Raw genomic sequence first — 24,750 nt, 5'->3', positions numbered from 1 at the left:
AAGCACCCCCGCAACCACAGGTACAAATATGTGTGTATCTTTGAGATACTCTGAGGTACCAACATGATCTCTTGTCTTAACATAATTGCTGCCAAATTGCTTGAAATTGTTGTACTGGCCAACAGCCATGAGAGAAACCGAAAGGGAATCGAGTGGCACAAGGCACACTTCTGTCTCCCACCAGCCAGCCCCCCACTGTGACGTCACCAAGAGCTTCCGCCGCTGGCATCTATATTTGTTTTACTGCTACCCATCCGCCCCGTTGCCCCCATCTGCCTCCCTCCCACATATTTGATTTATTTTGGGCGATTTTGGCATCGGCTAAATCTATATCTATTCGTGGCAACGGCATTAGTTTAGCCCAAAAACATTTTCAGCATTTTTCGTAAATTATCTTTTCGCTTAGGCTAAATGGAAAACTGTTTCGAACAACTTGCGTCAGTTGAAAATTTTGTTTCAAACGCGCCACACGCAAAAAGCATAGTTCTTTCGCATTTTCTAAATAAATAAAAACACAATGGCTGTAAGTTCTACAAACAGAAGCATATCCGCAAGTCCTGTATGGATAAAGGAAACTGGTTTCAAAATAGTGTTAGATATAATTAAATCCGAATACCCTGGTTCATCAGGAGCTGTGGGGAATACACCGAAAATCACAGAAAAAATATATTGAATATTGAACACATTTTTAAAGAGTGATAAATATGTCTCTTACTTCAAGCAGCGATTGTTCGACTTTCTCTAGGATTACAACTATATTTTTAAATTCCCAAATGCCACCCTTTCGAGTGGAACATTTTCCTGCACAAAGAAAAGTAAGAAGAGCACGAATCTGACAAAAAAAAAACAAAATTATAAATGGGCACTATAGTATGAAAGTCACGTACTGATGAATATATACTCAAATCAATTAATTTGAACACCAGAAACACTGAAACACAAAGGCTGCTATCAAATAAATCGGAATGAAATGAGAAAACAAACAAATTAAAATTTCAGAATATTCAGTTATTGCGAAACTGGTTATTAAAACAATAAATAAATAAATAAAACATGTACATTCATACAAATATACGATATGGAACAATCAATGGAATATCAATGCGCAACGAAATCATCAATGTACATACATATATGTATATGTATTTATATTTAAATAAGCAATTAAACACACAAAATATTTAATTGCAAGCAGCGTGTCCCGATTTAATTAAAATTTATTTTTGAATTGGTTAAATATTCAAATAGTCAATTAACAATCGTGCAGAGACAAGTATTATGTGGATAGACTCATGAATAGTACTCAAATGTGTGCAATATAATTTTCTGGCAGAAGTATATTCTACTCCGACCACTCGCCAAGGCAGCTGCCTGATCATAAATCATTCTCATATATCGCATACGAGACTGCCAGACTGACTACAGTGCTTCCAAAACTGTTTTCAGTGATTCTAGACACATTAAACTGCTTGCTGGACTGTTGCACTGCTTCTACAACTGATTCCAATACTTCTAAGACTGATATGCTTATGAAAATCCCTCATTTGTGTGAAGCATTTACTAGCAGAAGTATTTTTTACTCCGCCCACGAGTCAGCTGTCAGCTCATAATTCATTTCCATATATTCCTCGTACCAGTATTTCTACCATTCCATATCTCATATTCTTTTTTGTAAATTAAAATAAAAAATCACTTTGTTGACACTTTGCCGCAAGGGCCGGGGCCGCCCTTGGTCCCCTGTGGGCTCCCCCAGTTAACCAGCCGTATATTTTTGGTCCAAGGATCGATGGGTAGACGACCCAGACCCAAAGGCCAGAGGCCAGAGCCCAGACCGTGGCCTGCATTTTGGTTGTCACTCACTCGGGGCGTCTGTCCTCCTGCTGCAGGGCTTAAATATTTTATACAATATTTTTACTCTTTTGATGCATAAATTATTTAGCACTTTTCGCCGTTCCCTTTGGCACATTCGATGCATAATTAATTTGCCAACATTTCCCATTCGCTGTTGACAGTTGTCTCTCAATAATGAGAGAAACTGACAGAAAGAACTATGCGCTTTATTGGAGCGAACTATAATCTGAATTATAGACCCATTCGGGAATGCCATGTCACCGATGCACGAAAAACTCTTGGCCTTTGAAGGCTTGACATACTTCTGCGTTTTTCATATATTTTAATGCCTGGTGATTTGATGACAACAGAAAAAAGTTTTCAATTTGTGAAAATAAATTAACATGCAATAAATAATCTGCATTACCTATGAGACTGCCTATAAATAAATTCCATATGTTTTATAATGTTTTTAAAAGTAAATCCACAGTTTTTGGTCTGACACATTTTAATTAATGATTGTGCATTGGCTAGCTTTGATTTATTGCATTTTTAATGGAAAATGCAACGATGAGTTCATCCCCTAAGAAAATCCCCTTTAAACAATGTATGGGGATATTTTCCAACAATTTTCACCTTCTATACAGCAATCTGTTGAGCCAAGAACCACCGAAAACAATTTGTTGATGCCCGTCTGCCGCATTTTCTTGGCAACAAAACAAAAGGCAATAAACATAAACCCCAGCGAAGAAAACCCCAAGGAAAATGAACCGAAACTTTAATGCAATTTACCGTGTGCTTAGTTCACGGTTTTTACAATCCTCTCAAGGACACGCGGAGGGGACTGGGACTGGGACTGGACTGTAAAATAGAACACTTTTGATACAAAACAAAACCAAACAAAAACACAAAAAAAACTTATTGTCAGGCAGAATTTTCATTTCATTTGCTTTTCCGCAGCAATTGGCAGCCGTCCAAATGACAAATTGAAATAACAGCAGCAGCAAAAATGAGCGTTTATCTTTATGTACAAATGAAAATTTGTATATTTATGCCAGCCAGCCACCGCCACCCAGCAGTACGGAAAAAGGAAAAAATAAACTAACAAAAAAAAAAGAGGGCGCCATTCAAAATGAAACAAAGTTGAGGGTTATTTGAAGGTCAGGGCGCACAAACACAACAGCAAAATTATGGCTGGAAAAATTCAGATAAAATGAATTACACATTCCACTTCCTTGCAGTGGAAAAAAGACTTTAAAATATTAAAGAGCTTCAGCTGCAAATTATTCCCCAGTGTTCAACCTCAAAGATACAGCATGTCAGGACTTCTCCATTGGTCGTGGCTCCTGACCACAATCGATATCACTTAGCCGTTCATCACCTACCAAAATGATTTTTTAATATATGGCAAACAGCGAAAGAGAAAACCGACGACGACTGTCAAGCGGCCAACCAGATAAACCAATTAATAATGAGAAAAACAGTAGGAGAGAGAAGGAAGCCAGAAGGTAGAAAGAAGGGAGGGCCAAGAGCCAAGAGCCAAAAATGAAATGCAATTCTATCAGCAGATCAGCAACAACACTCCACAACGAACTCCACGAATTGTTTGTACATTCAATTAAAAAACCAAACAAAAATATATAAAAAAACACAGAGAGGGAAAAATGTTCGAGTCGAAATCGAATGGGAATCGAAGCAATTGCAAATGCAAATTGACGTACAATTCATTAAAATCCCCTCGGTTCATTGGTTGCCATTAAAGCGTGCTGCTGCCTGATACCGCGCGATGCCCGGAGCCTCGTTGGCAGATTCAAGCTTCAATTTTAACCCATCAATACGCCACATATTCACATATGTGTATGTATGTGCGTATTAAATAAATAAATAATTTCACAACTGAAGAATATGAATGTGCGTGAATGCAACAGAGAGAAGAATAACCAGCAATAATTCATAGTCGAAAGAATAGCAACAAAAGGAGAACTAACTGAGAATGAGTTTTAAATACATCTGAAAGATATCCTTTATGGAGATTATAAGATTGTGGGTTCATAGACTAGGCCGATAGGCGGAAAAGGGAGTGACTGTGATTCTGAGGCTGATAGAGCTCTTGAAAGACCCCTCAATCTACTTCTAATACCTCTCATACCTCTTTTAACAGGAATATAATGTTTATTTACTTATTTTGCATGTTAGATTAAAGTTTATTTATCTACCTTTGCCAGATTTTCCCTATATTTCGCTGCACTTTTACCTGCAACGACAACAACAAAAAATCGTTTCAAATTAAATTGTTAAATTTATTATTATTTTTTAATGTTTGCACTTTGTATGCAATGTGACATTTTGCGGACATTTTGGTTTTGTGGGCACGATTTTCGTATCCAAAAAATGTTATTTGATTCGATTTTCGAATGCCTAGCCACAAATCAAATGACACAGGCTCAAACGCGAATATGTGCAAACAGAAAGCCACAATTGGCCCCGGCAAAGGCATATAAAAATGGCAAAAATGGCAACATGAACCACGAACAATGCAGCACAAATGTGCGAAATATTAATGAGCGGATGAGCGAATGAGCGGATGGGTGTGTGGTCTGTATAAGCATCAGATTTCAATTACGAAAATAGTTCAGTTTCAGGGGTAATTGTTGCGTATACGCCGCATTGCACACTAGATAAATATTTTATGGGGACGCTTTAGCATTGTTTTTAATTAGCAAAACTTGTTCCGGAGGTCAATTAGATTCATGCGTGGGGGAGACATGAGACTGGAAATGGTGTTTCTTTTCCACAAATCATTCAGTTTTTTTGTCGGGTGAATGAACTGCACCGTTGAGCTCCACCCAGGGAGCAGAAATGTATATTGCTTTTCTGCGTAAATTTCAATTAAACAGTTAGTGGCTTCTGCTGTCAACTGTCGTCCCGTTAAAATGCCTCCTCGTCTGCGGTGGCGAGTCCTGGAATCAAAATTAATTAATTGGAAAATGAATCTATTTCTCTGTGCTGCTGACTCTGACTCTGTCTTTGGCTCTTGCTGCTGTCGTGTCGTGGCCTGCCACCGTAGCCTGCTTTGATTTGGGTGTATTTCCAAATGGAAACTCACGGGCACAGACACAGACACTGATCTTTGAGCTTGAGGGCAATCCGTGAGCAGGATTTGGCTCTATTTATTTTTAGAGACAATTTCTCTCGTTTCTCGCCTCACTTTTGTCCCACGATTTGCCAGGCGCTTGGCTGCCATTCTCATGTTTCAATTGCCAAAGCACTTACAAGCATTCTCTGTCTCTCTGTTTTGTAGCCACGCAACAAGGAACAGGAACAGGAAGTCCTCAATTGGGTCTTTGCCGTGCTCGGCGAGAAGGTGCCCAGCGGACAGTATGAGGATATCCTCAAGGACGGCATCTGGCTGTGCAAGCTGGCCAATAAGCTGGCACCCGGATCCGTGAAGAAGATCCAGGAGCGTGGCACCAATTTCCAGCTGATGGAGAACATCCAGCGCTTCCAGGCGGCCGTCAAGAAGTACGGTGTCCCCGAGGAGGAGATCTTCCAGACAGCCGATCTTTTCGAGCGTCGCAATATTCCACAGGTCACCCTCTCCCTATACGCCCTGGGACGCATTGTAAGTGTTGCCTTAAAAGACATTTTAAAACTCATTTAGCAGTCATTCATATCTTGTTGATAGACGCAAAAGCATCCAGAGTTCACTGGCCCCACTCTGGGCCCCAAGATGTCGGACAAGAACGAGCGCGTCTTCACCGAGGAGCAGCTCCGTGCCCACGAGGGCGAGCTTAATCTGCAGATGGGCTTCAACAAGGGCGCCACCCAGTCCGGCCATGGCGGTTTTGGCAATGCCCGTCACATGTAAATGCCCACCCATCCACCCCCACACACAGATACACCCACACAAATACACAAAAATCTAATTAGTTCAAACAAACAAAAAAAATGAAATGATTCTTGCGTATGATTTAAGCAGTGCAAAAGCTCTAAATGTAATTTATATAATATGAAAACCAATAAATTAATTAATTTTAATACAAATGTCAAGTTTTTCCCCCCTCAGGCGGCCGCCCTCATTGGATTAGCATTATGTGTTGCTCCTGTTAATTAGTGGATGGGGAGAAGGAAACATGCGACTGTCGCCAGTTTGTCAAGCGGTTTAAGTGGTTTCTCTCTCTCTCTCTGCGCAAATGGAGCCATACGCACTCACGACCCTCGCCGACACCTTTATTTCTTTGTTAGGAGCTGCCTCCGTTCTGGGCCTCCCTGGTTGCCTGGTCCACCTGAGATTACACAAATTACAATTTCAACGCCTGCACTGACAGCGATAAGCATAAGAAATGTCAAGGCCATTTGTATTTCTATCTCTCTGTGTCCCTGTCTCTCCGTCTCTGTTTGTGTGTGTGCTTATAAGGAGGAAAAATAGACAAAGGACTAGGGGGGAAAGCTCAGAAAGCCTTGGGAAAACTGTTTGGTTTTGCTGTGCACTCGAGAAAATTAATGCGGTTTTTGGTTTGGGATTTGAGTAACCTTTTAGCATATGAAAAATAAAGTATATCTTAAGATCTAAAAGCATTTTCCTACTTTCATTAACTAAAAAGTAATCAAAAATAGAAAGGCATACTCTTAGGCTGATTGGTCATACAGATAATACAGGATCCGATCAAAGCGCTGGACTTCTGCCTAAAGCTCTCTATATAACCCAGGCTTCCTCTTACAATTTCGCTCAGTGTAATCTATACCTTTTGCCACCTTTCAAACACCAGCCAAAACCAGAGCCAACGTTTATCTTTCGGACAAAAGAGCATCGCAAAATAGAGGCGAATAAAGGCACATGAGAACTAAGAAAAGAAAGAGGACAAGAAAAGGGGGAAAACCACAAGCGACCAATTGCGAATATAATGAAGGATAGAAAATAAACAAAAACTGAGAAAGAAAAAATTCGTCAGACGGCAGGAAAGTCAAGCCAAAATGGCGTCCCCAGAGGATTGTATGGATGTGTGCGTCTTGCTTATATGCCAATGATCAGCCAAAATGGAAATGGCAATTGACAGGGTATGCGTGTGCATGTGTGTGCGTTTTGGGTGCGTGTTTAATTTCCACTTGTCGAGGGGCGGGGCACAAAAACAAAAACACACAAAGGGGCCACAGACACAGACAGACAATGCCAGTGTGTTTGTATTAAATGAAATGGTCACTTTGACAGCCACTCTGACAGCCAGACAGACTCTATGCATGTGTGTGGCACATATACATATACTTTACATGCTTTATGCGTGAGCATGTGTGTGTGTGTGTGTGCGTGTGTGAGTTCCCTACTCCATTAATTTAATTTTATTTATGTTGACAATTGCTGTAACAAACACGCATGTCAGCATAGGGCGATCTAGAGGCTGCGAGGGTTAGAAGTCCGACGACTGGAGGGGTGGAGGGTTGGGAGGACTCCCCTCTCACTCAGCATTGCTGATTGTATTACAAATAGTTTTCTGCACCCATACTCCTCTTTGCAACTATCGCACACACATGCTTCAGCATTTACACCGAGAGAAAACCAGAGTATTCCTTTGATGATGCATTGAACGAATGAATTTGGATGTAACCCTATTTTTTCCTAGTGTACTCTAATAATGCAATTTATTGGCAGCCAGAGGTTGACAATGACAATTGTTGACTTTCCCTTTTTGTGCAGTTGTTGTTTGGTTCGGTTTTGTCTCTTGTTTCCATCGTTTTTATTTTTCCAGCTCATGCATTCCATTGGGTGGATCTGCTGCTGGTTTTTGTTTCATTGAATTTATTTAATTTATATTTATTGTGGTCAAAATGACAATTTATTGTCATTTGTATTTATAGCTGGCCGTCGAATGCCTGCCCTGCCATACCATTCGTGGAATATTCCGCTTTCATTATTATATCCTTTTTGTCTACCCCCCACAATACAAGGCATTATGATTGTATTTTTTTCCTGCAATTGATTTCTATGATTTTCACTTCTGTTTTCCGAGGCTTCCCTCCGCCACCACCCCTCGGTTGACCCTGCTTTTTTCATCAGTAATTTATGTAATTACTTGCAAATGGAATGCGTTTATAATTCATAATGTCAATTATATTCTTGTTTGTTTTTGTTATGAGATCTTATGATTTGTTGTGTATTTTTTGCATATTTATTTTTGTGTTTAACGGCTTTTGCTGAGAGATATTAATCCTCTATCTCCTAGGAAAAGGTATCTTTTAAGCTGTCTGTTACGCACGTTTCGGCAAATACTATATACCTTACCAGAGGTACCACAAATATGCAGCCTTCGCTCAGTCAGAGCCAGAGACTGGCAGAGTATCCTCAGCAACAGCGATTTTCTTTATTATTATTTGGCTTAAACATGCAAGCGCATTTATTCAACTGTTGGCCAAGTTACTACTGGCCTGCTTTCATGCGGTTTCAAGGAGGCCTCCGACCCAACAACACATTTCTACCTAATTGCCGAAAGTTTGTAACAATTTATAGCTGCATTGCAGTGGCTGGAATGCACAACCCCTACCTACTCTCTCCCTCTCTCTCTCTCTCTCTCAGCCATTTCTCTATGCGGTTAACTAACTAAATGAAAGAGTTGATATTGGAGCATAAATTTCAAAAATGGCAGAAGGTTAAGTCCAAGGTGTGCATAGCTCTGGAAATCCCCTTTGAAATCTCTGTAGTCCCCATCTGGGTAGTGCAACTTTTTGGTCAACCCCCCGCAAACACTTCAGGCATATTTCATGCTCAACTGCACACAGAACAAGGATGCCACAAAGAACGCAACAACATGGCAAATGACACTTAAACCGAGCGCATTATACCCCTCTCTCCACCCTTTCTATGGCCGTCTGTATTGCTCTCTGGCTGTTGTTTCTTCTAGCAATAATTGCTGCCAAACCGCTTGCTGCAATCATAAACAAGCCAAAACAGTGCGCACAAGCAGCCACCAGCAACCAGCAACAGAATCACAATTCCGTATCCCTATCCGTATCCGAATCCGTAAACCAAACGAAAACGCTAGACCGTTGCAGAGATCCGGAGAACACCCGACAAATGCCAGAGCCTGAGAGGCGTATTAACAAAGCCCCCGAAAACCGGACAACAGGCAGCAAAACCGTAACAACAAGTGGCTAAATATTGAACGACTTTCAGATGCTCAGCAGGGGATCAATTTTCAAGATAGCAGACGTCAGGGAAGTGTACTCGAAAATTGGGAAACATGTCACCTGAGAATTTGGGTTAGTCATCAAAACAGTTTTGATGGCCTTTGGATAAGCTGGACATGGACTTTGAATGATTGCTGTTTGAAGAAAGGGAATACTTCTTTGGGAGCGAAATTACTTCAGATCCTAGAGTGTTATCTAAGCAATTCATGGCCTCAAAAGAGGTGTTGAAGATTGTTTATGAATGCAATCAGTGTTTGAGAAAATAAGAATTGAAAACTCTCTCTTTGATGACTTGTAACCAGATTTTCCCTGGGACCTAATCTCTCCTAGGAGAGATTTTCCCTGTTCATTTTATAGGGTATATTTCTAGTCTCGTCTTACTAAACGGCTAACAAACTTAGTGCAGCTGCTCAATTGCTTGCGCTAAACACACAAACGATTCAGCGAGCGACTCGGGGAAAAGGACACGCCCCACCAGGACACACATACAGACACACACACAAACGCAAGCACGCACACACACAGACAAAGTGTGGAGCTTAGTTCATATTTATGCGGCAAGTTCTAGCTACCTCTGGCGGGGTGGGGGCGATTGGGGTGGTCATTAAGATGCATAGTCCCTCCGCCACACGTTTTACTAGGTCCGTGGCTGCTCCGCTGGCTGCTGCTGCAATGGAACATGATTTGTGCGGCGGGGCATAAACTGCGTGAATTCCCAGTACAAATTGACTTGTTACAAAAGCGCAGGAAAAATTCACCTGCCACAAGAAGGTGCACAGAGGGGCGTAATCAGCTTTCCACCTTCGGCTAATCCCCGTTCGAGTTACCATAGCATGGCCATAAATCATTGAAATACTTTTGGTTGGTTTTTGGGCATATTAATAACCGAAAGACAGTCGCTAGCTTGATTTATGCATGGCCGTCGTCGTTGGGTTTTTTTCAATAACCTCGCATGCCACAGGGACAGCGGCAGCTCTGTCTGCCACACACGTGTGCCATTCCAGGTGGGGATTTTCTCAATGCTTTTGATTCATGACCATGGACCATGGGATTATGCAATTGACCAAAAGAATAATTGATACTCGAGTAGAGTTACAGAGGGGCACAAATTTATTGACACATTTAAAAAACCAATTAGAATTAATTACAATTTAGAAGCACTACGAGCACTCGCTCTGTGCGAAAATTGCGTCAAAATTCATTTACATATATTTACTAATTACATTCTGAAGAGCCGCTGGCCCCTGGCCCCCGAAGCCCCCTTTTAGACCCGATTTTAGCAGCCATGCGTACAGACGCAACGCCGCGTATACATAATCTGCATTTTGCGACGCTTGCATGCACAGAAAGTTATCGATTTAATTAGTGTTAAAATTTATGCGCACCAAAAATTTTCAGAGAGTTATCCTCCTGCCCTTGCCCCCACACCGAAAATAGTTTCGCAGAATCCCCTGAAAATCACAGAGCCACTGCGCCAACATTTTTCAAACCCCAATAAAAATACCAAAAAGTAGCGCAAATAAATGATTTTATGATAGTCGATATGCAGTGCCCTTTAATTATTCATTTTGTATTTATTTGATCCCTCAATAAATATAGTATTTAGGAGTATTGGTATTAAAGTTTTTAATGAATGTTATTTTTGTAAGGATTTCTGCTGGATATCCCCCAGTCGTAACATTCAATAGTATCGTGGTTTTTCTTGTTTTCAATTGAATTTTTCCGGAAGCTTTCAAGTGCGCCCATCAAAGTGCTGCTGGCTCTGGCTGGCCTGCTAACATCGTTTTTTGAGTTGAGTTATTGTTGTGGCGAGTTTTCATAAACGTTCATAAATTTGCTGGCAATTAACTGGGGCTTTTAACGCTCCTGTGTTCCAAACTGTGGCCCATGGCGAAAATATTTTTGTATTTGCTTTCCCTTCAGGGTTTTTGTTTTTTTTCTCGTTATATTTACAAATATTTGGCATTGCAGTTGGTTGGGCATTGCATGCGCGGTTATGCACGCCGTTTTTTAATTAATTTCTCACACACAAACACCAAGTAGGGGGTGTGGGCTGGTCAGAGTAAATGTTGTTTCAAGTAATTAACAATTAATTGTTGAGGGGCATTACGGCGTAAATATTTCATTTGTACTTCAGCCACAGGGCATATTTCATTACCTGAGCAGTTTGGGCCTCTTGGGGACACTTGGGGATAAAAAGCTAATCATTCAGCTGCCTTAAATATACAAACTCCACTAGGCAGAGTTGTAAGGGATATACTCAGAATTAATCGAATCCCCTTTTCCAGTGGCAGAGCCAGAGCATATAACGTTCGTCCTTCCACTCTTAATCGGGAAAACAGTTTAACATTATTGATCCAAGCAACGAATGGAATTGATTTGTAAATAAATTGCGCTTTTTGCCCAGTAGCAGCCGCACATCAAATAGCTCGCAGGCCAGAAGGCTCCAGTTTCAGAGCCGGATACGGTTCCACTTTAAGCCATTTGTGGTGTGTGCGTGTGTGTGTGTGCAAATATCTCTGGGATAGCCCCGTACATTAGGCGATTCGCCTGCAAAGATTATGGGCAAAACATGTTTCAAACCAATGGAAACAGGCTTAATTTGGCCTCCAATCCACAGTTGACAAATTGAATCCAAACCAACCATCGGAATGGATGGATGGTAGTGTAAATGTCTGGTAATCCCCGGGAACTGCATCATTTTAATGCAACTTGAAACTCTACTGACATTTATTGCAGTCAATAAATTTGCAATTAGCGCTCGATTTGAGTCGAGCTAGGGCTTTGGCTTTGGCCTTCGCTTTGGCACTGGCTTCGCTTCTGTGTGTGCGGGCGTGGCCCAGTCCTCAGTTCTGTCGTGCAGACTCCACCAACACATACATGCCTTCTAATTGTAATTGCATTTACGACATTCGAGTACGCTCCTTGTGTGTGTGTGTGTGTGTGTGAGTGGGGCTTTTGAACGGGGATTTTCTATTGAATGTCAATGCGCCAATGCGCTTTCGTCGCCTGTCAACAACGGCACCAAGTGCCAGCGCTAAGGTGAAGCTATAATGGTGAATAATTGTCTGGGTATAGGGTATAGGGTATAGAGAGTAAGGAGAAACCGTTCGAGGAAGAGAGTGAGTGCATTTCAAATATATCGTTGCAGCTAATGAATATTTAAACATAATTTGCAATTGATGCTGATGGAATTTCGTTGCCAAGTGCCGAGACTCAAACAAATGAGTGCTTCCAGGTGAGGGAATCGACTAAAATGATACCCATCTGTGGATAGAAGAGATAAATAGATGATAGATGACTTTGGCCCCCTGCGCATTGGCCAACTGCTCTGTTGGTTTAAATTTCATATAAAAACTCGATAATTTCTGCACCGATTGAGCTAATCTTTGTGATGCCTCCGTGCCTTTGTCTTTCATGCATGCAAGGGGCTTTCAATCGATCAGATGAGTAGATATGCTGCCCTCGGCCTATGTCCAACACTCTTCTTATATACAAAACATAGGGTACCAAAAACCCTGCAATAGGGAGAGAGGACCAGAGGGAGAAAGTGAGCAACACTGCTGCCTGCCTGACGGCCCGCCTGCAATACTCTTTCCCCCTCTCGCTCTGTAATGGATTTTGCTATATTTTGGATAATTAAATTTCCATTTCTGGTGCCTATTTATTTAGCGTGTCGCCGGCGCGCTTTTGTTTGTTTGCACTATCCCGCAGCTAGAAACAGATCCTATGCAATCGTTCTGCTGGATGACATTTCTCAGTTAATTTGATTGCAGTTTATTTGATTAAATGCAAATTGCAAACCGAATGGTCGCCCTCGAGTGATATTCAACATTTTGCTGCATTCTCTTGGGCGCACACACGCAATGGGTATTCCTTTGTTCCAAGTATTTACTATCGCATTTCATTTCATTTCAGATATCCCATCGATTATTTGTGGCATCTGCTTGGCTGCACAATAAGCACCTTAAATTGCAGAGTTCTATGCTGAAACTATGCCGAAGTCGGTGGCATGCCACGTGTGTTTGGTGTTGCTGCTGGTGTTTGCAGCGCGGGAAACCGATTTCTCTTTATATATATTTTTTTTTTCTTCGCTTTGCCGCTTGTGAAACTTGTGGAAAACTATTTGAGAATGCCGAGGCGCATACCAAAAATGGCGATAATGATTCCGTTAAAGATATTTTCGCGCCATCGTTTTCGCCCCCCAGGAGAATGTTTTCTAATGTGTTTACCGCCCCAGCCCCCGCCCCATTGCACTCTCTCCTCTCTCTCTGTGTGTGTGTGTTCTATTTGGAGCAGAGAGCACTGGAGGAGGTCAAAACTTTGCCAGGTGCAAACTCGTGCAAAATCAGCGAAAAATATTCGCGCACCATTCGCTGCAAATGAAATGAGTTTTTCCCCCAGTCACCAATCCACAATCCGCAATCCCCAGAAGGGAGTTCTCTGTGCTCTGGCTACCATTATGCGGTCTTCAGTCGAACACTTTCGCTCGTTTCACTGGCTTTTGATCATAATTGCGATACGCTCTACGCGTTGATGATGCAGCACGATTATTACGTTGGCAATGCACCTTCCCGTTCCCCGTTACCCGTTCCCCGTTCAACCTTCTCCTTGAGTTATGCAGATTGTTAGAGCTCCCAGATCCCACCCCATTTTCACATCAAGCCAGACTTCTCTCCTTGACTCTCTATCCCTGTCACTGGCGTGTTAATCGCAAGCTGATGGCCTGGCTATAAGGCATGTGCGATGCGGTCAGCCTGCAGAAGAGGCAGCAAAGAGTCTGCAGAGCTTATGCCATGAAATGTGTATACTTTAGAGGAAATGGCTGCAAGCCACTTAGAGCAAATCACCAAACAGGACTCTAGGGGGGTGGATCTTCGAAATGGCTTTGGATTTTATAGGTTTTCTTCTGAAATTATCTGCATAGTCCATCATATTTTGAATGGAATACTGCATACACAACAGTTTTTTCCCCAACGTATTCCGTAATTCACTTAACTAATTTTTAAGCAACTTTAAGGCCATGAAAGCCAGTCGAAAGGGGAAACTTTCCACTGCTGTCACTGCCGTCAGTCCGCTTATCACACCACACACACACACACCCACACACGAGGAGAAGATGAATGGACAGGGACACTGAATGAATTGTCAGTGTCTTGAGACACAGTTCCCCCTTTACTTCCCCTTTCTTACACGAGAGGCAGAGGCAACAATCAGCACAACACAACGCAGATGTCTGGAGCAATGACAGCTGTCAAAATTGCTTAGAATAAGTCGTTTTGGGGCATGCCAAAAATATTGCTACAGACCTACGTACATACTCGTACATCTGTCAGGGACTGACAGCAACTGGCGTCTACTGCTAACTGCATGAATAAGTGGCCCAAAAAAGGTGTACATCTCGTTTGCATGTTGCGAGGTGGAACCCTGAACTGGGGCTTCCTTGTGCTTCAATCTCTGTTCGATTCACAAATTCCCAGAATGTCCATCAAAACCGCAGACACAAAACAATTTTTGCAATTACTTAAAGAATATGCAAAACATTTCTAAAATTGCATTCCGCAAATAAAACAGTCGTACAGACAGAGAATGGAAGGCAGACACCGAGGCGTATACGTGATGCCGGACCCTGAGTCCTTGGTCCAGCGCTCACGTGCCAATGTCCTGTGGCTTGCATACGAGATCGGAAGGAAGGAAGCGTGTTGCATGTTGCATGTGGAGGAGCCAAGGAGCCCAAACGTCAAGGCAAAAGTCAATTCAATGTCTCCTCAGCTCCGCCTTGAGATGCAAGGACATCTACGGGGCACGCTGTGACCACCACAAGTTTCAGTTTTAAGCAAGACTCTGCGTCTCTCGGATAAAGAACCTCACTCTCCCTCTCGAATAAAGGAGAACCAGGAGGAACAATGTCCATTGTCGTAAAATGGGATTTTCTGTGCTGCAGAGAGAGAGAGAGCGAGAGTGCTTTTGGAGGGTTATTGCGATTGAAGTAGAAGTAGAAGTGGAGACTGTAAATGATATGACCTATTAAATGAATCTGAAGATCCATAAGAACCGTAACAAACTAAAGGATTAAGTGGCGGTAAACTAAAGAAAGTAGGGGCCAAAAAGTAGCCTTGGGAGTGATGGAAGTTCTATAAAGAAAAGCCCTATAATAATCCTACTTTGATCTTTATTTTCTTTAAATTCTCTCTTAATGCGAGTACTGGATTTAAGTCTTAAATTTCAATTGTGTGGCACTGTACATCTTCTGGCTTCAACGCAACAGATATTTCAAGCGAGAAATGCAAATTGAATGGAAGACGCCTTCAACTTTAAGCAAAGGCCATCGCAACAGGATGGCAGGATGGCATGGCTTGATGGCTTTAAGATTGCACAGGGGCATGCTTCAGAGGTACTTCTCTGCCAGTGCGGCAGTGTGGCAGGATGCTACTATGCAGAATGTTGGCCGCAAAACAAATTACGCTGCAAATAGACAACATTTACATTGCCATGGCAATGAGATGCTGCTGCTCCTGTCGCTGACGATGGTGGCAAGAAAAATTGGCATCAAATATTTCACGCTAGCTTCTCCCACCCAACCCCACTTCCCCCACTGTGTGGCAGCCACAGCCATACATTTATCTTAATTTAGATGCCGCTGCCGCTGCAGGCTCAGGTGTGGGTAGAGTAGGGCCGGGGGGCGGGGGCAAGGCTGCTGCTAATGGCATTTGCCATCGAATCCTTCACGTGTCCTTGGCCACGCCACATGCCACACAGACTCCAGACACGAGTCTCGGGGGTCAGGTAATGGCCTTTATTTCGGCCAAAAAGTGTGTGTTTTTGAGTGTGTTTACCCCCGAAAAATGTTGTGTCTCGTAAATGCTCTCTCTCTCCCTCTCTGCTTTCTCGTGGAGGGAAAACCTGCATTTATAATGGAGTTGAAGGAGCTCCTTGCTAACACGAAAGCCGTGCCACACACACGGAAAGTTCGTTGCCTTTGTCAGCCGCAGACCAAGCTAGCTCCCACCACCCCAAAAATTAGCTGTACTATGTGGAAATTGTATATGCCACACATGATTGGCATTGCAATGCAGCCGTGGGGGGCACATGCCACGTGTATAGCTGGAGTATGAAGCCCTGTACAGGTTGTGGAGCTATTTTTATTGATTGCATTGATTTTACGGCTCGATTTGTGGCGTTTGCCACCCACATTGCCACAAGAGGCCCTACTGTGAGGGGAAAATCTCCACCTTCGTAGACCCATCTCTCTTTGAAAAATTCTTTGAATCATATTTTACAATTACTTGGCATTTAAGCGCATTTAATTCAATTATTTTAAGGACTTTAATTAACTTTAAACAAGACACAAACTCTATTGGAAATTGAGTTTGAAATTAGGCCCCAAGGGCAAAATATATTGTCGAACACTGAAAAGGTGTTTTTTCCCCATCTAATTGATGGCCAGGGAAATTAATTGAGTGGCATTTTTTCGAGAGCCCCAATCGGGGCGGCACTTTTGTCCCTTGTTTTGTTTGTAGAACTTTTTTTTGCTTTCAAAAGTTGATAACTTTTTTTCCTAATTTACATACATATACATTTTTTTTTTGTAATTAACTTTATCGATAAAGATTTTTTCCCCCACCTATGAGTCGTACAAAATGTTGTGGCGCTTTAAGTAGCATTTGTTTGAATAATTAATTAGTTTGCTGGCGGATAAAAATTGTGGCTTGTGGTTGTGCTTTCCAGCTTGACAGATTGCACAGAGAAAAGCGAACAACACAATTTTTGGCGGTTTCGTTTGGGAAATTTGTTAACAATTGTTTAACAAGAGTGGTGGCGGGGTCTTGCTTGTCCTCTGGCAATGCAACGCATTGCAATGCCAGACCCCAATCCAAATCCCCTATGGGGGATCCAAAGTTGCCTCGAAAGCAAATAGAGAGGGGTAGAGAGGGGCAGAGGGGGGGAGAGAGATATGGAGAGGAAGGAACTGTAGCAGCGGTAAATACGAGTACTCGGGCGTTTGTTGTATAATCCCCATGGCAGCTAACAAATGTGCGCACATCCGTATCCCGGCCACTAAAGCCCCTATTCCCCCCGCACCGCACACAGTCAGGATACCAATCCTCAATCCTCCCCAGCCTCCCTCAGCAATTCAGAACAAACACTGGGAGCTCTCTACTCGACGACTCGCTCCACACTTTCCATCGCCTCCGACACGCAAAATGCAAACATACGCACTGCAGTTGCAGTTGCAGATGCAGATGCAGTTGCAGGGTAAATGTGTTAAGTACACAAAAGAGTGCGAGTCCTGGTCCATTGGCACATCACCTTTTGGACTATAACTCTATCTCTCCTTGGCTATCTCTTGGCTATCTGTCGCAGCCAACAGAACAGCTTTAGAGAAAGGTTTGGCAGGTCCCCAGTCTGATTCCTCGTGCAAATTGCTTAGTGAAAGCAAACAAATTAATCAAAATCCACCTGGAAAGGTGTGTGCCCGAGAGAACTAGCATCAAACAATGTCGACCACTGCAACCCCAATCTCCTCCTTCTCCTCCTTCTCCTCCTTCTTCGCCTTTATTCGCATAGAGTCGTCTCTCGCGTACGGGTGCCTCTCGGCCTGGAGCTGCAGTTTTTCTGCTGCAAAAGGATTGTGGCAGGGAGAGTGAAAGGTTTCTAGGGAGCTGTTGCCAGGGGTTAACTAGCACAACGATTGGCTTCGTTAGGCAAACCCAAAAATTGAGGTTTTTCCAGAGGTCAGAGGTGCTTTCAACGCCCCATATGGGCTTCTTCTTTGTTTATGGATAGAATTTGAGCATGGAATGTGTGTGGAGTCAGAGAGTAGTGTGGAAAACGTATGGTTTTTTGTATGGTTATCATATTTAGGAGCTCCGTTTGCCGCATTAGCACCCCAGTGTACTTTGTATTCCCCCAAGCAACTTCTCTCGACAGAGACGGGGTACAAGCTACTCTCCGCAGAGGCGGGGAACCTCCTGCCAGGTTCCATGCAGTCCCCAGGGAGTACCACCTCCCACAAAAGCAATCACTCCCACGGAGTGGAGTACACATATGATTCCGGGTTAACAATTCCCTGCCGTGGCACTGCCCACCGCCGTGGAGGCCCCTGCACATTAGACTACTACGCAATTACGTCACCTTCCTGGGCTTCCACTCTCTGGGAGGTCTGCGTGGGTTTACATTAGGCATTGTGGCAGCAAGAGCGGCAGCAATGCCCGCATTTTCCCGCACGCACACACACACACACACATACACGCACACACTCGGCTGAACTTTTCGCGTGCACAATGCGGGCGGGAGGCGCCACATTGATTGTGCAACAATTGTGCACAACGAACCGAAAGCAGCTACGGGGGGAAAAAAGGTAAATAAAAAGAGCTGGGGAGCGGGTGGGGAGCAGGTGGGGAGCAGGTAGCACGGGTCAGGCATATTGGTTTGCCCTTACGCCTGACTTTACCTTAACGGCGTCTGACGTTTAACCTTTTTGATAGACAAAGGAGGAGGCAATATGTAGGGGAAGGGCATGTGTGGCATCCAGCAGGGGTCCTAGGGTAGATAGTGCACGCATCCCCAGGTGCTCGATCGCTCGCACAGTACTGTCTGGGAGGGGCAGATAATACCTTTTTGGCAATTTTTCGCATTTGCCGCCATGTCACAGCCGCCGATTCGATTGTTTTGCGGGGGTGCACACGGCTCAGGGGGTAGAGCCTGTGGGAGAGGAGGGATAGTAGTTCCAGTTTCTCTGAAAAGGTAGCTCCAGGGGTAGGGACAGAGCGCACGCTAATTGCCATGTATGAAAGAATTGTTGTGTTGTTGTGTTGCTGTGTTGTTGATCTGTTGTGCTGTGTCTGGCTTTGGGCGCTACAACGACCTAAATGGAACCATCCGTGGACCATGGAACACAAGTGTCCTGCGGCCTACTTCCCTGTTGCCAGGGAATCAATTTTTGGGGCACGCTTTTCTACTATCTGCTTTCTGGCTTTTCAGCCGCCACTAATGCGTACGAGAGAGTAACAAGGGTATACTTGGCTCTCATTTGGCACACACCACAACATGCTGGGTAGAAATTATCTTAATTACTGAGGGACTTTTCACATAAAAAACGGTCAAACAGAATATTTCGTAGGCCATAAAATAGCCCTCCCACGACTCGAAAAGTGAAGACCCTGAAAGAAAATTTATGAATAATTGTTCTAGGCCTGAAATTGGCATGAATAGATTTTCTTCGAATGTGGAAATTGTAAAAAAAGTTTTCACTTACATTTTGAAAATAATAAATATAATAAATTTATTTTATTTTTTAATTAAATATTTTTAATATTAAGATAAAACATATTTCCTACAAATTTACTTTATTTTTTGTATTTTACAGTGTCCTATATTTAGATTAAATATAAGTTTGTATTGAGTTTAAGATATATATTTATATTTTTCTATTTCGGAGCTCCTCCCCAATTGCCGCCGCTTGTGTTGGCTATTCGGTGTGGAAAGTGCCTTTTCGCTTCCATAAAAAAAATGCATCTCGATTTGATAAATATGATGGTCAGAAAAATAAATGTACACCCATTATTTCTCTTATAAAACCCTTGTTCAATCTAGGGGTATCCCCACAGTCGAGATGTCTAATAAAACCAGCTTTTTTTGTTGCTTTTGCTTGTCCCGCCACTGGCTTTTGGTGTTGAGTAGCTGCTGGGGACTTAAGTGCTGGAGGAGCATCAGCTGTGTGTCAGGCAGTCACGCAGTCAGGCAGGGGTGTCGACAAGTGCAGGACTGAAGGAAGAACTGAATTGGCTAGAAATCCATAGAAAAGCCAAAAGCGGAATCTACATGAGAGATGGTGTTTTCCCTTTTTAAAGGCTTCTCTCTTTCGGCCATTAAAGCTTTTGGGGCCCTGGAGCCGCCTGCATATCTAATTTTGGGAGGAGCCCCAAACGACAGAGCGAGAGAGAGAGAGAGAGAGAGAGAGATCCGCATTAAATATGCATGGCCAGAGTGGTTCCGGGTAGCAGGCAACGAGACGCATCAACTCATCATCATCTTCGAGGGGGATGCGATGGATGCGTGTTTGCATAATGTGAATGGAGAACTGGAATATATACACATATGGCGGGAAGGCGAAGCCCGACACATGCTTGCCTAATTAGTCAATTTAATAGTTGGCTTTCTTGTTTATGAGGCGTACGAGGGCGATGACGAGGACGAGGATGCTGCTCAAGTCACTGGCACGCACTGGGGGCAGGAGCAGGACATGAAATTCTAATTAGGCGACAAAATATATAAAAGTCTTCCTCTTTGCGATTATTTATGATTTGCCATCGGAATAAGAATTCTATCTCGTGCCCACGCGCGGAGGGCATTGCAAAAATTATGCCCCCAGGAGAAACAATTTTCTAATTAAGAAAAAAGCAAAAACAAAACAACCCGAAATGTTTTCTAATTAAAATGAAACACAATTCGAAACAGCAGCCAAACAGAAAGGAAACAGCACACAAAAAATAAGTAAAAAACACAAAAAAAAGAAAGCAATTTGTGTGTGAGAAAAATGGAAAAGTTGAAAACATGCTAAACGAAGAAATAAAAGCAACAAATCATTGAAGAAGGTACACAACGCAACACGACACGACACGAGACGAGAGTATGGGCGGGAAGAGAGAGAAAGGGAGTGCCACGCCCCCATACAACAGAGTGGTCAAAAACTTTCAAAATTAATTTTCAACTTTCATTTTGTTGCAGAAGAAAATGAAAGAAAAGAAATATAATAATAAACAAGGCAGCAATCAAAAACACGCACCCATCCAACCAGGCCCCTCAGGGGCCATGACCAGGCGACCCTGGCGACCCTGGCGACATTATGTACGTGTGTGGATCTGTGTGTGTGTGTGTGTGTGTGTGCGTGGCACCTTTCCCCACTCCTCCTCCTGCACAGCAAAAATATCAATTAAAATGGCAGCTTGACTTGAAAACTGCTTAGAAACAGGCTCTCGGTTCTGCTGCTGTTGACTCGAACAACCGCACGAAAAGAAACTTTCGAAAGCGAGAGCGAGAGAGATGGCAAAAGTTTGAACAACAAACTCAGCAAAGAGTGAGGGAGAGGAGAGAGGAAGAGAGGAAGAGATAGACACACCACACGTATAAGTTGTTGCTGCGGCAGACAGTTTTGATAGTTGCCCCTCCAAAGTGCTCCGTGCCGTCAGCAAAAGTTGAATGGCATCTACTGGCAGAAAGTTCAAAATGCAACCCCCGTGCTGATGCTGAAGCATTTTCCATTCTGACATCAAGATGACTATCAATAAATCCAGACATATCCCATACCTCTCATACCCGCCACACATGTGGCCTACATGGCGTATGCACAACGCGGTGCCACTCCGTTTGCTGAGTTAATTAATCATACGCACCTCATGCCGCATGCATTGCCTGCCAATAAGTTAAATTGAATTTTCAATAAAATTGTTTGCGCCAAAGAGATTTGGCAATGAGGTGGAGAGCCTTTTCGTCAATCGAGGAGGCTCGAGGAGGAGGCTCAATCAAGGAAATCTGAATATTTGGAAAGCCAAAAAGCAGAGAAGAAGAAGCTGTTTTCAGAGTATCACATTTGCATTTGTTTTCACACTTAATTTGTCCGAAAAAAAGAATATATTCAGAGAAAAAGGTACTTTTTTGTGGGGAACAGAATTATATTTGGGGCGTTATAGGAGGTTGCTCTGTTGCCCCATAATTGTGTCACTCTCCACTTTAGCTTTAGGTATAGCGTTCTACCCGTGGGTCTGGCTATCGGGCTTTCCGCTGGCTCTGGCTAAGGATTTTCCATCAGGCTTTCCTCTAACTCCATCCGTGGCTCATTTCTGTTGTTGCCGCCATGTACGTTGTGATTTACTCCCTACAAATTGTATGCATTGGCAGCAGGAGGAGACGCAACAGCAGCTGCAGGAGTAGCATCAGCAGCAGTAGGTGCCACACCAAGAGCAATCCAAAAAGGTGGAATAAGGGCAGGCAGCAACAGCAACAGTTAAATGAATCAAATCCATTTCAAAGCTATTCATCAAATGTCAGCGCTTTTGCTGGCCAACCGCGCACCAAACGAAAGCCACATCCACAGCAACAGCAGCAGCGGCAGCGGCAGCGGCAACAGCAACATCGGAGCAGCAACAACATCCAGATTGGTAGCATGGAATACGGTTCCGGATTCGTTCAGCATCGGTCGTGGTCGTGGATGTGGACGTGGATGTGAAGCTCCTCTCTGTGCGGGTGTGGAGTAAACTCGTTTTATAATTGAATTGATCCCATTATGTAGATGAAAACGTTTTTACGTTTCGCTTCGTAGAAAATGGCGGCCAGTCTGGCAGAAGAACTTCCGGCCAGAGAGAGAGAGAGAGAAAGGGCGCCATGAATAGTGTAGTGGGTGGGAGTAAAGAGTAGCAAGAATCAGCGGAGTAGCTGCCTGCCAAAAGCATAAACACCAAATGGAAGCTCCGTTCCAGAGGCTAGAAGCGAATGTCGTTGGCCACTGATGTTACTTTTGTGATACCCTATAAGAAAAAGAAAAGGGCATACCAGTACAGACAGAAACATCATCACGAGAAGGCAGAAGTCCGATGAAAATAATCGAGGAGAAGAGCGTAGCTCTTGAATATATGTTTCATCTTGATTTACTTTAAACTTTCCCCCAAAAATAAATCCCATCCAAAGCTCTAATTAGCTCGAAAAATAATGTAATCTGCTTTTCCATTCATGGAAAATTCATGGAAATGTTAAAACAATTAACTCCATGAAAATTCATTTGAATAATGCTAGAAATCTCAAAAGAGTCTTATACAAAATTCCGCGAATCATCTCTCGTCCAAAGAGCATTTGCGTTTCGTAGATTTCCAGGGAAAATCCTTTTTGCTGCCGTCTGTCTCCAGTCTGTTGTGGAAAATGCAAGGGCAAGGAAAGGCAACGAAAGGATACACACAGTTTGAGCAAAATAAATTGAATTTAGTGCTTATGTCCTGACATTCGCTTTTAATTTCATTTGGTCTTAAGCCAAGAGAGAGTCACCCCCCGGAAAACACACAAACACGGGGGGGAGGGGGGTTCCACAAGGGATTCGCTGGGCTCTGGCGTTTAATTTTCCCTAGTTTCTGCTGCTGTTGCTGCTTTTCTCCCGCCTGTTTGATTGCCTCTTTGGTTGCACATCCTGGAGGCACAAGTTATCCTTTCTGGAAATCCAGAGCGGAGCTTAATTGCAACTTACCTCTGCTGCTGCTGCTGCTGTTGTTGGTAATTCTGTTTGCGCTTTCAGGTTATGATTTCTAATTGGAATTAAACCGGGGAACCAATGGGGGGGGGGGGGGGGGCGGACGCAACAGTAGAATCCTTCATTGGCCCAATTTTACATGAAACATAGTACTCCGTCCCTCTATAGTATCGATGCTCTCAACTCTCTTTCAACAATGTGGCACATTGCAAGCACAGAGAATGTATAAATCATTTGTGGGGCTGCAAAACTACTTTTGCATGCGGCACCAAAAACATAAATGTTTAAGCGTGTTTTGTTCTGTTTTTGTAATGAAAGATACACACAGAGCACGCCCCAGGGTGCCTCCTGCCACACACGCAAATGTGTGATGTGTGCAGTGTTGGGGGGCAGAGACCTTATTCACATCTCTCTCGAAACATTGTAGAAGAGGCTGTGAGCAACCATTTTGTTGCACGCACACACAACGATTGGTGGTAAAATCTGTTGAACAAAATCGATGCCCAATAAATTTCGTTGCAACATTTTGTGTGCTGTATGTAGCACACTGCCTGGCATAAAGTCTATCGAGCATGTGGAATGGTACCACATGCAGCTGCAGCCTCATTTCGAGGTTGAGGTCTAAGGATTATCGTTGTGGATTTTGATGTATTACAAGCCCTGGCATGCGGCTCATTGATATGCAGCCAGCACTGCTGCAAGCTGCAAACGAGTGAGCCTCTGGGAGTAGCATGGATTGGCTATGGAAGGAAATGACTCTAAAGGATGAGGCTGAGGAATCTTGCTTGCATTTTGAGGTGGAATACATTTTGATAAATCGTTGCAGGGGTTCTCTTCACTCACCTTTTGGGTTGATTTTGTTTCGATTTTATTTCAATAAAGAAAATGAATTGCACTCTAATATATGAACATACATACACATATTATTTATACAGGGAAATACAGAATTTTCTTTGATTAAATTCATTTTCAGTAGAGTTTTTGAGGAATATTTCAATAGAATATACGAGAATATATATACTTACTGCTAAGCCACAATGGATAAGAGTGATAAGGAAGGAAAGATATTATAGATAATGAGAAGAAACACTCTCTGGGGCATGCAACTAACTCTCCTAACTCTTTTTTGACTAACTTTTCAGCTTTAAGCCTTTTTTAAAACCCTTGTCTGAACTGTAAGCCACAGTTTCGCTGCTGCCCCATTTGCATTACGTATTCAATGTCCACTCTGAATAAAATCTAAAAATATTTGCATTTTCCAGTTGGAAAGTCCGTAGCGGGGCGTTGCTAACAAATCAGGTTCTGGTTACCTCTCAACACCCATGAGTCCCAGAGAGCTCCAGAGAGTACTGATGGCATCATGATTGGCCTTAAGCTGCATTTGTCTTTGACCAACACACACACACATACAGTACACTCCCACACACAAATACACAGATACTGCTGGTCGTCACGCGTTTTTGGCATAAATTATCTATCTCATATGTGTGCCAGTGCCATAGTAG

The 24,750-nt window shown here is 43.1% G+C and overlaps 1 protein-coding gene across 1 annotated transcript; it reads left to right on the top strand.

The window, feature by feature from the left end:
• The first annotated feature begins 419 nt into the window (after window positions 1-419).
• On the top strand, window positions 420-5,874 carry LOC108157676 (muscle-specific protein 20). Its single transcript, XM_017289841.2, has 3 exons — window positions 420-523; window positions 5,132-5,452; window positions 5,516-5,874. The coding sequence occupies exons 1-3, from the start codon at window positions 518-520 to the stop codon at window positions 5,696-5,698; spliced, it is 510 nt and encodes a 169-aa protein (XP_017145330.1). The 5' UTR covers window positions 420-517; the 3' UTR covers window positions 5,699-5,874.
• Window positions 5,875-24,750: the final 18,876 nt, after the last annotated feature.

Source organism: Drosophila miranda, chromosome 2 (assembly GCF_003369915.1).
Source record: "Drosophila miranda strain MSH22 chromosome 2, D.miranda_PacBio2.1, whole genome shotgun sequence".
Classification (NCBI taxonomy): Eukaryota; Metazoa; Arthropoda; class Insecta; order Diptera; family Drosophilidae; genus Drosophila; species Drosophila miranda.
This window is presented reverse-complemented; position numbering and strand designations above follow the sequence as displayed.